The sequence below is a fragment of the Rutidosis leptorrhynchoides genome, chromosome 4 (assembly GCF_046630445.1).
Source record: "Rutidosis leptorrhynchoides isolate AG116_Rl617_1_P2 chromosome 4, CSIRO_AGI_Rlap_v1, whole genome shotgun sequence".
NCBI classification, from domain to species: domain Eukaryota; kingdom Viridiplantae; phylum Streptophyta; class Magnoliopsida; order Asterales; family Asteraceae; genus Rutidosis; species Rutidosis leptorrhynchoides.
In genome coordinates, this window is record NC_092336.1 from 380,122,890 (window position 1) to 380,139,778 (window position 16,889).

At 33.0% G+C, this 16,889-nt stretch overlaps 2 protein-coding genes across 2 annotated transcripts; one reads left to right on the plus strand and one right to left on the minus strand.

Annotated features, from left to right (window-relative positions):
• The first annotated feature begins 1,783 nt into the window (after positions 1–1,783).
• On the plus strand, positions 1,784–4,138 carry LOC139843950 (probable auxin efflux carrier component 1b). The gene is made up of 5 exons (XM_071834135.1): positions 1,784–2,607; positions 2,910–3,108; positions 3,389–3,474; positions 3,555–3,789; positions 3,996–4,138. Exons 1-5 carry the CDS (start codon positions 1,896–1,898, stop codon positions 4,060–4,062), a joined length of 1,299 nt encoding a protein of 432 aa, XP_071690236.1. The 5' UTR covers positions 1,784–1,895; the 3' UTR covers positions 4,063–4,138.
• Positions 4,139–4,415: 277 nt separating this feature from the next.
• Positions 4,416–10,679, minus strand: LOC139841859 (uncharacterized). Its single transcript, XM_071832052.1, has 11 exons — positions 10,559–10,679; positions 9,498–9,524; positions 8,784–9,327; positions 8,696–8,747; positions 7,643–7,816; positions 7,241–7,303; positions 6,536–6,664; positions 6,379–6,429; positions 5,673–5,813; positions 4,830–5,593; positions 4,416–4,731 (listed from the first exon to the last, which is right to left on the minus strand). Exons 1-10 carry the CDS (start codon positions 10,677–10,679, stop codon positions 4,946–4,948), a joined length of 1,950 nt encoding a protein of 649 aa, XP_071688153.1. The 3' UTR covers positions 4,416–4,731; positions 4,830–4,945.
• Between the last annotated feature and the right edge of the window lie 6,210 nt (positions 10,680–16,889).

Sequence of the window (16,889 nt, forward strand, 5' to 3'; positions counted from 1 at the left end):
TTACGTTGTAATTATATCTGTACATTTAGCGCGTCAATACAGTTTGGTGTTACGATCCCACATCGCCCAAGTATGGGATTGGGTGATGGCTTATAAGTCAAGGTGTTCCCTCCTCTTTCAAGCTAGCTTTTGGGAGTGAGTTCTACACTTGGGCTTATGGCTAGTCCGAGCTCACTTCCGGTTCGTCCCCAGGTGAGAATTTGGGTCTTCCCCGGTTCGTCCCCAGAAGACCATGACATTTGGTTGGTTACTTCTGGATACAAAATTACAAAATATTACGCCACAACAAGTAACACATAAAGTAAAAGAGTAAATGACTGAACATATCTTTTTTTTCTTTTTCTTTTTTTTGGCAAAAAACGAAAATAAAATTAATAATAACGGAAGTCTTTTTGTACTATTTTGTTATACTTGCAATAAAAAGTTGTTATTTGTATATATTCACTCAACCTTTTTCTTATTGTAGCAATACAATGATTGTAAATCCTGGATCATTTAATACATATGACATAAGTTAATCAAAAATCATTGTACTTTTAAAATTTATAAACGCAACTAACAATTAAAATAAACATAAACATAGTTTATTCAATTAAACATTCACATGATTAACGGTATTCAATTACAACATTAATAATTCTCAAAAAAAAACTAATTCAAAAAAGTAGAGTTTAGATATACTTTTTTCTTTTTGGTTCACAGAGGAAACCTCCTAGCGACAACCTGTGTTTCTCATTAGCGAGTAAAACCCCTGGGTGACGAGCCTCTGGGCGAAGAGACACGTAACCGGGTGAATTGAGCACATTGGCGCCTCCTCGAGTCAAAAGCCCATTTTAACTCGAACTGAACACCTCTACAGTTGATCTATACACCACGTCAAACAACAGCGTATGCTATTCTGTATAACCCAAAACTTAGTACAAAAGCAAAAATACTACTCCTTTGTTTTATTCTTACGGCAAACTATTTTGACCTTACTGTATTTGTTAAATTGAGAAAATCATTTTGAAACTCTCTGTGAATTTGCTTCTTGTCAGAATGCTCAAAGGAAAAAAAAAAAAAAAAAAAAAAAAAAAAAAAAAACATATAAAACCAAGCTATGTTTTTACTATTCTTTTTTTTTGTTCGACGACCACTAAACGAAAAAGGGACGGCAACCCTTTTTATTTGTTTGCTTTTGATTTGTGATGCTTGAGGCCAACAACCCTTGAAATTAATTTATGTGTTCTGCCGTAGTCGTCAAAACAAATGATATCTGCCATAGACCAACAATAACATAAGCATATTTATTAGTCAACTTTTAACCTAAAAATAAAACATAAAAAAAAAAAAAAAAAAACTCATTCATTATTTTGTAGTCAAACGGCTCAATGGATTTTCTATATTTAAGTAAATCACATTTGATTAAATTATATTTTTCGAATATGTTATAATTATATATCAACAATATATAATAATTGATATTTAAGTGCTTAAGTATGTGACCCTATAGATATATATGTATTTAATATAATTATGTGTTGTATTATTGGATATATATTTATTTAACATAAGATACATTAAGTTGTAACATGTGCTAATAACATTCGTACCCTGTTTGTAAACTTGTAATGTACAATTCAAGAATGCACTAGTGAGGCCATATAAGACATCTAAGTGCATGTCCATTTTTGAAAAAGAAAAAATAAATATCACCAAAACTAAGCAGCCAAGAGAATGGCCATCTTCAATCACTCATATAGTGTAATGTAGTTAGTTGTACTATACAATTCAACCTTGCATTTTTAGGTTCTTTCAATTAAGACATCAATATTCATACTTCAACCATAACCAACTCCCATTTAACTACTTCAAAAGATCTCATTTTTCCTCTAAATACCAAATAAGCCAACACAATGATGAACTTTGGTGACTTGTACAGTGTGCTTACTGCAGTTGTTCCTCTTTACATTGCAATGTTCTTAGCCTACGCATCCGTAAAATGTAACATTTTCACACCAGAACAGTGTAGCGGCATTAATCGATTTGTAGCTATTTTTGCTATCCCTCTATTATCCTTTGAGTTCATTTCAAGAATCAATCCTTACAAAATGAACCTCAAATTCATAGCAGCTGATGGTGTTTCAAAGATTATGACACTACTAGTTTTGTTTTTATGGACAAAGTTTTCAAAGAGAGGAAACTTGGATTGGGCTATTACAATATTTTCACTTTCTACCCTCCCAAACACACTTGTGATCGGAATCCCACTTTTGAAATCCATGTATGGTGATGATAAAGAATCGATCATGGTACAAGCGGTCGTGATGCAATGTATAATATGGTATACCATACTTTTGTTCTTGTTCGAGTATAGGGAAGCTAAAAACTTGATAATGATAACATTTGATAAAGAAGATAGTACTAGCGGTGGTCAAGAAGTTCACGAAAAGGGTACAAGTAGTCATAATGAAGACGAAATTATTGATGTAATGCTCTCAACGCCTTCTGATCCAAATACGATTCAGAATCCCAATAGGGTTGTACCTGCAAATACAAGTGCTATAGAAGACGATAAAAGAGAGTTGCATTTGTTCATTTGGAGATGCATGTGTTGTACTGCTCCGGGTACGAGTATTTTCAATAAATATGCAAATCTGTTACGTATTTCTGACTCAGATGTATGCAACCCAACTGGGATATCTCATTAACATTTCCTATTACTACTAAACCACCTTGGTTATGGTGTAAGGAAGCCATACACATTAAACCAAAGTAATAAAAATAAAGACCTTCACATGACTTTCAACCACTAACATTTTGCAACTATAAATTTTGTTTCCAGTCATTTGACTTGTTAAAAGTAAGATAAAGCCTACGTAAATTGGTTAAAATTTTTAACCTCTACAAATGACACGTGAATTGAACAGGTGTTTGCGAACAGTCAGTAGAAGTATGCAGCAGAGAGAACGAAAAACCGGAGAATGTTGAAGAATCGAACATGATACAGTCTTCAACATCAGCAGAAGTGTTGAAGAAAATATTGAAGATGGTGTGTTTTAAGCTATTGAAGAACCCGAATACATATGCAAGCGTATTTGGGCTGAGCTGGGCTCTGGTTTCGTGCAGGTAACATTCACTGGGTTGGGTTGGGTCAGGTGGGTTTGACCCAAAACACTCCATATCCAAGATAAGAACTTTCCGAAAAAATATTGAAGAGGTCCGAAAAGTCACTTTAGGTGGCTTTTGACCCGTTTGGTTAGTTTGAACCATGTTACCCGTTTTCTTTTAAACTACTGCTATTTCATACTGTACTGAATTGACCTGTTACATATCAGTCATTACTCGTAAAGATCCATTCACAAGTTAACGTATTTAAAACAAATTTTCCTCCTCTAAATGCATGCAGATGGGGAATAAAAAAACCAGAGATAATGGAAAATTCAGTGACAATTCTCTCAAATGCAGGCCTGGGAATGGCTATGTTTAGTCTAGGTATGATGTTAAGAAAAACACCTAGTGTACTTTATGAACTGTTTTGAAGATTTATCTAACATAAACCTGTTATGTTTAAGGTTTGTTTATGGCTTCTCAACCAAAGTTTATAGCCTGTGGGAACAAATTGGCAGCATATGGAATGGTAGCCAGGTTTGTAGCGGGACCGGCTGTGATGGCAGTTGCTTCTATCTCAGTCGGTCTAAGAGGCACAATCCTGCAAGTTTCTATTGTACAAGCTTCTTTACCACAAGGGATTGTGCCTTTCGTGTTTGCTCGGGAGTACAACTTACATCCCGATGTTTTGAGCACTGCGTAAGTCACTACTCGTTGCGGAGGAGATATTCTAAATCTATTTACTTCAAATGGGTCGATTTGGGATATGTAGTTATCTCTAACGGGAAAATGCCATATAAAAAAGTGGCCGTTATAACTAGATACCCAACCCACCTATATTACTACCTCTAGTTCCTTATTGACCCAATCTTTCAAAATTATTAATATCATTCCTTTCTTTTCAGGGTGATATTTGGAATGCTAATTTCTTTGCCTATCACAATGTTGTATTACATTTTACTTGGTCTATAGATTCTAAGTGGCATACAACAACTGTATCAAGGTAATTAAAGTAAATTTTCATTTCAAATTGAGCCTTGATAGTTCAAGTAGCAAAACGTTTAGTGTAAGATGAGTTGCCACTAAGACCTAATGCTTACAAAAGGCTCACATCATGTTATCATTATAAGCTTCTATGCTAACAAACATGATCCATAAATAGAGAAATTTTCTGATTGGTTAATGTGATGCTGAAAGTTTATTCTTAGCAAGTCTCAATCAATCACAGGTTAAAATGAGCAATATTTTCTCCTCATATAATAAAAAATAAAAAATTGTTCTTATATTCACACACTATCATGGAACCCACAGAAGAAAACAGTTAATAGCGAAAACATAAGCGTGATCATAAAATGTGGTTTGGTTGATAAGAGACACAGGAGACAAAGATACCATCAGTTTCATGTGGCTTGTTTTGTCCTAGCCAGAAACATGTAGGGACCAAAGTCAAACTATTTTAACTATTTTGTCATAAATAAAATATCTATGCTACTTACAGTTAGGTTATACACAAACCAAGATCAGTAGGCAGGCGGTCTATTTACGGGAAATGAATTTTAAAACCATAACAAAGTCCAGCTTGTCGATCACAAATTTGTAAGAGCGCAATTCCCCCAATAAAGCTTGTTCGACACAAGCAATCTTTAAACATTACCCAAAAACAGCAACAAAAACACCATAAGAACATTGGAAATGAACGAACAAGTTATATAAAACCAATCAGAAAAGATATTACTTACTTTTGTGCATTTGAGGCTATTGAAGTTATATTCCGTCCCACTTTCAGCTGGTCCTGGTGAAAGTTACTGTTAGGCCCATAGCCGAAATTCTTAATGGTTCAAGTTTTCATATCTCCTCAGCCAAATATCAGATCTGTTGTCTTTACATCTGACTCAAACTTTAATGCAAAAGTCAAAGTTGACTGAACCGCTTTTTGTGATGCACTTGACATAAATGGAAGCATAGGTACCGGCTTTAAAGAAGAATTTGGTCTATCTGTTGCAATATCAACTTTCACCGCATCTACCAATGACTCACACTTTGAACCCGAACCCAAATCCAAGTTGCTTAACCGAGGCTTTCCACATCCGTTGTTCATCTTAATAAAATGTACAACGTTTGACTGGTCCAAACCAGCTTTTTTACCGAACGATAGAAAGTTAATTCCACGCGGAACTACAGGGGGCGTTTTAGTAATTTCTTTGGAATCCTGAATTATAGGGGTCATTTTGGTAATTTCTTTGGAATCAGCGTTTACATTAGAAACCGGGCGGGATTCTAGTGGTAACGTTTCTCTAGAAAGAAATGTTATTCCTTTTGGAGGCCGAAAAGATAATTTTGTTGTAGCGTCCATAAAATTCCGTTCGGGGTTACTGATAACAATAGTGGGTGGGATACATGAATTTGTGTCCACCGTTTTGGAACCCGATCCTGAATTTGTAAAAGGCTTTTGTTCAGCCTTCAACTCATTTGAAGCATTTAAGAAGGTTTCAGTCGGTTGCACCTGGAAAAAAATACAGTATTTAGATACAGATAGTGGAAAGTAATTTAGGCTGAAACGGGTAAAACGAGAGAAAGAATACCTCATGAGAAAACATACAATCTGGACCTCGGCTGCAAAACCCTTTTGAAAAATGGTTATTGCATGGATACTTTGAGAGTTGATGGTCGAATGGGCATTCATCGCCTTTCATACAAGCGTGACGAGCATAATGACAGCACGGCTGAAACACCAATAAACATTAATAGCCAAAACAAGCTACAAGTACATCAATATTGCAATATCATAAAAACCAGTGTGTGCTGGATGGGAATGGGGTTTTGAGTAACGGGTCAATACCAGAGCTTTTTTAGCATGTTGAAACGGTCAGGTCAGGTCAGGCCAGACAGGACAGGGCTGTTCCAAAAAAACATTTTGTCCTAAACTTCTAATCCTTTCATTACTATCGACTGCAAAATATAACAAACTTTAATGATCATCTTATAAAAAATGACTTGGGAGGTTTTATGTATTTATAATACACTTCAGTCAACTTTTGAGTTTTGACCTGCTTCTTTTTTTATTTAACCTATTAATTTACCCATCCTGTCGGGGCGGGGTATGGGGATGTAAGATGTAGACAGTCATAACCCTATGATGACTGCTTCCAAGATAGACCGTTGACCGACAAATATAAAATATAAAACATAACCGAAATCACAATGTACCGAGAGAAAACTGAAGTTTAAGATCAAAGAATGTACTGCAATATTAATGACAAAAATGCAAAAATGTACAGAATTGCATACCTTAGATTTTGTCAAAGGAACCGTATCATGAGAAAACTTGCACTTCTCACCCTATCATAAACCGAAAAAAAAAAAACTGTTATTTCACATTAAAAAGCAGAAAAATAAGTTGGATTTTGCAAGTGAGATGGAAAAGCATACAAAAATAGTAGAGAACCTCATGACACCTTCCTTTTAAATAATGACGACAATACGTAACCTTCTTTTCTCTTATCACCGGTTCAAGTTTTAGCCTTTTGACACCAAGCTTTCTGTTCTTTTCAGCTCTTTTAATTCTTTCATTCCGCTGAAACACGCACATGTGGTAATAGGATTGGTTTAAGTACTTTAATTTAAACGCATATCATGTAAAATAAGCGTAAATGTCTTTATAAAAAAAAAAGTAGCAATTACAACGGATAACAGATGAGCACAACATCATATCAGTAAATAGATAGGTAATTTAAGTTCGAGAGCTTACCACTGCAAGGATTTATTTTCTAAGGTAAACCAACTTTCCGAACAATATCAAAATCTAATCAAATCCAACATCATTCAATTACAACTCTAGGGCTCTATTTATACTAAAAGATATCATATACTTGCCAAATTATGATAACCTAAACTTAGCACGTTACTATCAATACTAATATATACAGTATAACCAATTAACAAAAGTTGTTTAATAAATACAAGTACTAAATACTATTAATATCACTTCCTAATACTAATTTTCAATTCTGTCAATAATTTAAACTGTCAAAATAGTAACTTTAGGAAGCAAAGTACAAAGACTGTCAAACAAGCAATAAAGAAGCAAAACGAGTGCATCAATTGAATTAAATTCTAACTAACAGTTCATCAATAGCCAAGTGAAGGTCACCTTTTTCTTTGCTTTTCTTTCCTTGGTTAAAGTTCGCTTCTTTTTCTTCTCGGTACAATCATCCTGTAAAATAGGAAAATACCAATTACTATGCTGGTGATTACCAGTTAGGAATAAGAGCATAAAAGCACAATGCTTATGCTAGATATATGATCTAGAACGGTTAAGTGTTGAACTATAAGATACAGTTAAAAAATGATCCAGTAGCATAGTTTTTATGATCATATTTAATATTTGACATTTGATAAATCAACTATTTATTTTTACTGCTCAACTCGTTCTGACCAGTTTTTAAAAAATGCCCCGAGTGATCATATTTAATACATACACCTATGACACTGACCCATTTAGACAACTACATAGCCCACAACTGCTTGATGTAATCATACAAAAAGTTAGTACCTTGTTTTTAGTAGCATCGACAACTACTTTAGAGGTGTCTTCAAGGTGTTCACCAAGAGATCTTAGACTTTCAGAAATGGGTGTTCGGTCAACAGACATCTTGGCCTTTTTGTTTGTTGTATCTTTTTCGATGAGACGTACCTGCCTCTTTCTATTATTTTGTGCATCGCCATCCTGTTATGAATAGAAAGAATCATCTCAGTAAAAGCCTTAAAAAGTCATCAAATGAGCTATCTGGTAATAAACAGGGTCAAACGAACTCTTTAAGATGGTACGGTATGTCGTTTAGAAAAGAAGTATATAAGTAGGAAAATTTGCCTTTTTAAAGCATCATACTTGGCTTTTTGGTAGAAACAAAAGTGCGAGGATTTGTTCAAAATACCTCATCTGTGCACACCAGTGCTTTTTTGTCATTTTGTAAGGAACACTTTGGCACAGAAAAAAAAGTAATGGACTATAATATGGGAAGTCAATCAATCAATTTAAAAGTTGTTTTGGAATCTTTAAGATTGTATATATGACTATGATATTGATACCCACAAACACGCAAAGTAAAGTTACTTGTCAAAGAGGAGTTAATTAAACTCGTATATGCAATGGCAGCTTCTCATATAAGGCTCTATAATGATCATTACTAGAGGTAAGCAAAAGTCAGTTCAGACTGAAAAAAGTAAAAAAAAAAAAATAAAAAAAAAAAAAACTGAAAACAAACTGGGATTTTAAACGGAATCTGTACCAACTACATCCAGTGTGGTTCTGGATTTTAGAAAAATCATTCCTCGATTAGGTCAAGTTCAGAACTTCAGACGGGAAAACGAGCCATTTTATCAACTATCTAGCCCAAGTTCTTGTTTGGCTTACACTTCGGTTTCGAACTAAACACGTTTGAAACCAGAACTGGATGATGTCGAACCAGTTCTTACTTCCATTACTCCTAATTAGCTAGTTCTCGTTCAAGCAAAGCAAACACTCCTAAAACATATTATGGGCATAATGTATTAACAAGTTCTATCACATAATAAGAAGGGGACATAAACGATAGAAACTACAAACCTTTAACGCATATACAAGATCTTGATTCTTGGTTGGACTGTTTTTTAAAATGCTTTGAAGTGGGACCACCTGTTCATTACCCACTTGCTTTGCAGATTCTCTAAATCTTCCATGACCAGCTATTTCAGAATAATTCATTAAATTTCTTTTTCTGTTATTTCCTGATCCCTTCATACCTTTATAAACATCTTCATCTGTGTTTGTAACTCGTGGTTCGATGCCTATAAAGTTTGCACGCTCGGAAACACTATTTTCCACATCTTTTGTCTCATCTTCAAGCATTATATCCATAAATTGTCCCGAAATTTCCCCTTCCTCAATACATTTATCTGTGGATAAGTAAGGGGAAGAATTTGTCATATCATTATTATCTTGATTCATTATAGCAGATGAGCATAAAGAGTTAGTCTCAACTTTGTGCGAAAAAGTTCCCCTTTCTCCTGATGATTTATGATCACGTTCACTTGATTCTGCATTTTTGTTACAAAAACCTTCTTCCTGGGTATCCAAAACCACTCGGGTTTCATTTGTAGACATTTCATCTTGACATAGATAATCCCCAGGTACGATATCAATGCAAAACAAGGAAACGTCATTTTTTCTAATGGATCCTACGTGATTTTCGTCTTTATCTACATAAAATTTAAGATAAAAATCGGTAACTGATTAGCATGACAGTAGCAGATCCATAATTTTTAAGCAGCGTATACATTACAACAACGTTTTTTTAAGGAATTCACTATAATAACATATTTATACAATTTAGCAAGTTAGATTACTATTAATATTTCACGCTCCGCACCATGTTCTTTGCAAAGATTAAGTGATGCTGGTGAAAAAGAAAAAAAAAAAAAAAAAAAAAAGTATGTGACTCTTTGTTGTAATTACATTTCGATAAATCATCCAATATCACTCACTTTTCTCATACTGTGTGATAGAAGCCGGTTCAAGATGGCTAGTCTCCAAAGAAATTAAGAAAGAAAACAGACTTTGGCATAAACCAAATTTTCATTCCTCATATCAATTTAAACAAAGCGATACATATTTATACTAATAAAGATATGGTTACCACCCTACAGTTAAATAATAAAACTACTACTATGTGGTAGTATGCACCAAGGCTAATGGGAAGTAATGTCCTTGTACATGGCCACGTAATTGCATGGATAGAAGGAACATGGATGACTTTTTTTTTTTTTTTTTTTTGGCGAAAAAACGAATACTCATATAGAAACGATGCCGTTTTCCAAAAGAAAACACCCTCAACAACAAGGATTACAAAATGACGGGAGAAATGAGGATGACCCATTAACACACAAATCCACTTCACATTAGTTCTACTACTATCAATGACCAAATGCTCACGCAGACTAGAACAATATTGAATGTTGGTAACGGATGATCACTCGTACAACCCTTTTCTTCAAATAAAGCACGTATCACTGTGTTTCTACAGCAGTTTGCAAGAGCAAATGCAAAATTATATAGTACGGATGTTAGATTACTATAATAACATATTTATTAAACTTAATAAACTTATGACTACCAAGATTATCCAACAACGGAGTAGTATCTACATAAACACATGATCAGCAGCAGCAGCACCACCAGATATTTAACAATATAAAGTCATAATTTGCAGCACGATTATAATAAATATTATGTTACTGAGTTACTTAATAATTTACATTTACAATTATAATAATTATAAAGAAAAAAATAACAAGACACTTATACGAGTATTTATTTTGAATTAAAGTAACACGTAATCAATGTCTTAATACGTAGTAATAATTAATAAGCACTATAATAATACAAGTCCTAAAAAAGATTCCAAAATTTAGGTCAGCTAAATATATATACCTGAAGAAAGCGAAGAGCAAAGGGAGAGAATACGAAAAAACGTATCAGCAGTCCGGCTACGGAGAGGTCGTCTCCGGCGGTTTTTTAGGGTTCCGATTTCATATGTTTCGATCACCGACATACTCATGAATTGGTAACCATATTTAATAGGCAAACTCACAATTACACAAAATAATGACACTCGTTATCGGCTTTTTTAAATATCCGTCGTTGAGTCTAGATCGAATACACACTTAGGCTATGTTCCTAAGTCTTAATTTAGATAGAAAGGAATGGAAAACAATAAAATTTAGGACTTTAGGTGTTCTAGAGTTTTCATTAAAATAAAGGGAAGGAATTAGAAGGATGTGTTTCCTCCCCTTTCATTTCATTTTTTTCTCTTTCCTTTAATTTAATATTTGGAAACACACCCTTATACAAGTTATCTTATTAAGAGAGACTACTAATGTTTATTCCCTATTTTAGATTTAGACTGCTTGTACTGGTAGCGGCTGACGGGGACTAAATCACATGTTGCGATCATCTCTCGTTTCGACTATGTCGATGTAGCACTAATAACCCAGTCTCCATCGCTGCCCGGGAGCAGTGGCAGTACCAATATTTTTTTCACCGGGGGAAAAAAAAAAATTAAAACCGTAACATTTTTTGGGCAAAATATGGAGGTTTTGGGACAAAAAATGGAGGTTTTTAGGCGAATTATGGAGGTTTGTGGGCAAAATTTGAAGGTTAAGGGGTAAAATTTGAAGGTTAAGGGGTAAAATTTGGAGTTTTTATGGCAAAATTTGAAGGTTTTGGAGCAAAATATTTAAGTTTTGGGGCAAAAAAAAATCCACCGAGGGCAAAGTCAAAAAATCCCAAATTTTTACACTGAAAATTGCAAATCCACTGGGGACTGCTGCCCCCGCTTGTCCCTTCATAAAATCGCCCATGCCCGGGAGGAAACCCTGAAACCAATCCAAGGGCACGACCAAGTAAAATCCCCCTCTCCTTTACCCCCCAAACGATATGGGAAAAGGTGCCATGGGTGGATACTTCATGACAGGGATGAAATTGTGTTTTTAATATGTAGCCAACGGAGGTCGAACTCCTGACCTCCCCTAAAGAAGGCAGGCCACCAACCGCTGGATTTTTGGTGTGGAGTATTAGTGATATGGTTTTTTGGTGTGGGTTAGAAGTATTGGTATGATGTGTCAAAATATAATTGGATAATTATTAAAAAAAGATAAAATAATATTTAGAAATAATACAAAATTAATAAAATTGGAATCAACCCCGTTGCTTAAGCCGTTGAATGGCAATGCACGCTTCCTTTTTGAATTAACAAACGCCGCAATACTTGGCTTGTGGGGAGTGGAAATTTGGCCACGTCATATCCCACGGGCGTTGAATCTCAAGGATACAAATGGTCTTAAGACCCTTTGTAACAATATGATAACAACGTCGTTGGATCCAAGTCGTCAAATAACCAACTCGAAATATGGAGTAACAAGGCGTTTGTTTCGACATTTTGAGTGGTGTTTGGTTGTTTTCCAACGGAGGAAGCAATGAGGAGCAGATTCATGTGGCAAATTATGATTCGGTCAGTTTTCTTGACCGCTAGCATGTATTCAAATTTAAAAATAATATAATAAATAAATCCATTGTTACGTATTAGTGTGTATATATATATAACAAAACACACATACTTCTTTCATAATCATCCATTCTAAAAAAAAAATAAAATACTAACATTCCAAACAATCATGATCCAATAGTTTGGCAAATCGCAAAGGAGGAATAGTTTTTAGGATTAGTTAGAGAAAAGTTTAATGATAACGAATTCGCATGGGAATCCGTTGAAGATTCGTTATCTTCAAATTAGAGATATGTGAATAAGAAATGTGTTAAGTTTTTGGTGATTTACAAGAAATTAATGATAATTGACGTAGTGGAGCAAATGATGACGACATTTATAAAAATACGTTGCAATCCTATTTAATCAATACACCAAGAAATTTACTTTGAATGAAGCGTTCTTTTTCTTGAGTCAACATCTAAAGTGGAACGTACTTGATGATCCAGTTGCTAGAGTTCATGAAAGTTACGATGATGTTGAATTTGTTGCTGAAAGTCAACAAGACCCGCCCAATTTCTCTTAAGACTTTCAAAGAGAGATGTTTAGGGACGTGTCCATACCACGTCCCATTGGACGTGATAGAGCAAAGAAAGCAGCAAAAAGTTCTGCTTCTTCGGACGCAGGTTCGTCTTCTCGTGGTAGGAGTTCGGGTTCAACAAGGGTGGATGAATTTATGGATAACATAACTAAGCATAAGGATGTAGTGGCATCGGAAAGGACTAGTGCGCTTCAAATTTTCAATGAGTATGTTACCATTCAGACAACTCTAACTAGTATGGATGTATTAGGGAGATCATCCTCTCCAATGGAAGACCCGAAAGATGTGATACGTCTTTCAAATCTTAAAAAAATTGATTCGTTGCAAGTTGAAAAAAGAATTGAAAATTAATAACATCATTCATCCGGATGAGGAGGACTTTTTAACGTCTTTTATTGTATGCATTTAAATTATGTAATTTTCTTTTTTTAGTCTTATTAGTTATGTTTTTTTTTTTTCAGTGGTATTGATTAAAATTTCTTTTATATATATCAAAATATGTGACATATTTTATTTTTAAGTTTTTTTACATAAACAATATAAAACATATTAATATAACACAAAAATATAAATTAAATGCTACATCAACATTTACTTCCAACCTACATCCAAAATCCCACACCACCATTAGAGTGCTCCCAACCATGACATATTTTCTCACCCGAACTAGTTGCCACGTCAGCGCCACGTCAGCACTTCCTCATAAGGACTAACCCGGGATTAGTCCCTACCAACCATGACGTACATTCTCAATATTTTTAATTATTTTTTTATATTATATTTTTGAAATTATAAAATCAAAAAATTATAATTATTTAAATTATGAATACGTATTTAAATAAAACTAAAATTTCATTAAAAATTGAAAACATTACAATAATTTATAATTAAATCATTACGACAATAATATCCCCCCCCCCCCCCCCGGGCTCCACTTTGCACTTGACTCAAATTGACTACGTCAACTCAACCCAAAACACCCATAATCACTAGTAGCTAGTGATTATGCTTATAAATCACAATTTACACAAAAATCAAGTACTTCGAGCACTTATTTAGTCATTTAGTCACAATTCACACTTGACCTAATTTCAAAGTAAAACACCAAATTCCAATTAACAACTTGTTTAACCCAACACAATCACTAGCACACTAAATGTTTTAGTAATTTCAACAACAAAATAAGACTCAAACTTACCAAAATTCATCATCCAAACCCTAACCCTCAACATTAGGGTTCATACACCCAAACTTAACCCAAAACCCCTAATTTCTCATGAAATGGGGTTTATAGCTCAACCCTTACCCCAAACCCTAGTCAAACCTGACAATAAAGCATAATATTCAGATTTAGATTTTGTCTTAAGTGTAGAACAAGACTAGAGAGCAGCTACACTAAGGTTGGTCTTCCATTTAGGTTCAAGAGATCACCTTCTTCCCCAAAATCAAGCTACACTAAGGTTGGTCTTCCATTTGGGTTCAAGAGTATGTGTTTGGTTTGAGATAGAAGTGAGCCATTAAATGTTCCAGATCTGTTTTACTAGCCCCACATTCGGCCATGCAAAATTGCAAAAAGATCCTGAATTTATTTTATTTGCAAATAAGTCCCCCTTGCCCGTGAGCACAATTGCGCGACGCGTAAATAACTGCGCGACATGCAGTTTGCCGCGCAAGCAAGGCAGAGGCTTACATTGGGACCCATCATTCTTCACTAAATTTGGAGTATGGAGTCAACAACATTTTATTGTTGTCGAGGGTAAGTGGAAGAATAACTCCAATAAGTTCTATATGGTAAACATTTATGCTCCGCAAGACTCGGTTTCTATGTTGAATTTATGGGGTATGCTGACTACATTCATTAATTCTCATTCGGCTATTTTCTTGGTTTTTAGAGATTTTAACGCGATTCATTTTGAATTCGAAAGACGTGGAACGGAGTTTGATGCGGAGTAAGCTCTTGATTTTATTCCCTTCACTGATAAAGCTTGTCTTGTCTACTTACCTTAAAGGTGCGAGCTTACAGTTGGATGATTAAAGCAGGAACAAAATTCAGTAAGCTCGACCGTTTCCTTCTTTCTGATAATGGGGTGGATTCTCATTTGGATGAGAACGTTACTATTTTGGATCGTAGGTAGTCTGATCACAATCCTATGAATAAAGCATGAACTAATTCAGTAAGCTCGACCGTTTCTTTCTTTCTAATAATGGGGTGGATTCTCTTATGGATGACAAGGTTACTATATTAGATAGTATTATGACAATCCTATGTTGTTTAAGATTTGTAGAACTGACTGTGGGCCATCTCCCTTTAAGTTTTATGAATCTTGTCTTCAAAATGATGGCATCGATAATATTATCAGTGATGGCTTGTCTTCGAATGTTGAATTATCCTAACATATTAACTGTTGGTCCCTTGATTAACAACATGAGTATTATAGGGGAGATGAATACAATTCTTTTGATTAACTTATTAGTTTAGTATTCAAGAAAGTAATTTAAATAGAGTCTAAGGTAAATTTCAACGGTTATTCTTTATTGATTTGAATCACAAAGAATTACAACTATCCTTAGCGGAATGACAGTTATTTGATACAGATTATACCTAAGTTATAGCTATCGAGGATATCTTAAAGCTATTACAAGTTTGGACTCTAAGTAAATAAACCCACACCACTAGTTATTACAATAGTGGATACTTCTATTTATTCCTATTAACCATGTAATTGTGACGACCCGGAAATTTCCGACCAAATTTTAAACTAAATCTTATTATGATTCCGACACGATAAGCAAAGTCTGTAATGTTGAGTCTCAAAAATTTTGAAACTGTTTTTATGGAATCAATTAACCTTTGACTATTCCCGACGATTCGCGAACGATTGATTTGTAAATAAATAGGTATATATATATATATATATATATATATATATATATATATATATATATATATATATATATATATATAATGTAAGTATATATAGTAATTTAAATTTATAAAATATAACTTAAACATTAAAATGAAAGATGTAAAATAAGTTACAAAATAATTAGGATGTAATTTAAAATGAATCTATATATAAATAGGTATAATTTCTATGTATAATTATTATTATATGTATATTATAACATATATAAAACTTATAAATAATATTGATTCAATAAAAGTTACTACATAATATGTTATATGATTAATAGATATCCCATAATTAATGATATATAATACAAGTTAAAATATAGTTGTTATATTAAAATTATTACTTATATAAATATTAATATTAGTAGTAATATCAGTATTATTAATATTATATATATATATATATATATATATATATATATATATATATATATATATATATATATATATATATATATATATATGAAATTTGGTACATTTAATTCATGATTATTATTTAATATTAAAAATATTATTATAAATATTATTAATATCATTATTATTATAACTAGTTGTAAAATTAAATTTTTATTTATTATGATTAATATTAGTATTGTTATTAGATATTATCATTAATATTGTCATTAAGAACTATTATTATTATTATTAGAATTATTAATTATTTTTATCATTAAAATATAGCATTTCTATTATTATTGTTATTAGTATTTTTTTTATTTAATTAATGATATATTATCATTACTATTATCCCTATTACTATTATCATTATTATTAAAGTTATTAATACTTATATACTTAATATTAGTATTAATATTATTATTAATATACGTATATATTCAGTAATACAGATTATAATCAGATACAGATACATATATATACCAGATATTGTACGTACATATATTCAATACATATATAGATAAATATACATATATAAATATAGTATAAACAAAAATAAATATAAATAAATACGTATTTATATTTAGGAGAATCAAATCCAACTTCACATCCCTATCACTTTATCAAAATTTTGTTTTCGTGTCTGTAATCTATTTCCAGTCGATATCAATTCAGGAAACAAACAAATTCTGTTAGAGAATCATACTCCACTTGTTATTTTTTTATTTTATTTTTTTGTACGAATGATTCTTTCTGTCAATAATTTTTGCTACAAAACACAATCGATTCCTATTGTAAACGAAACCATAATGAGTTACATTATCAATATCAATTCCAACCATCCTTTACAGCCTTTAAATTAATCGGA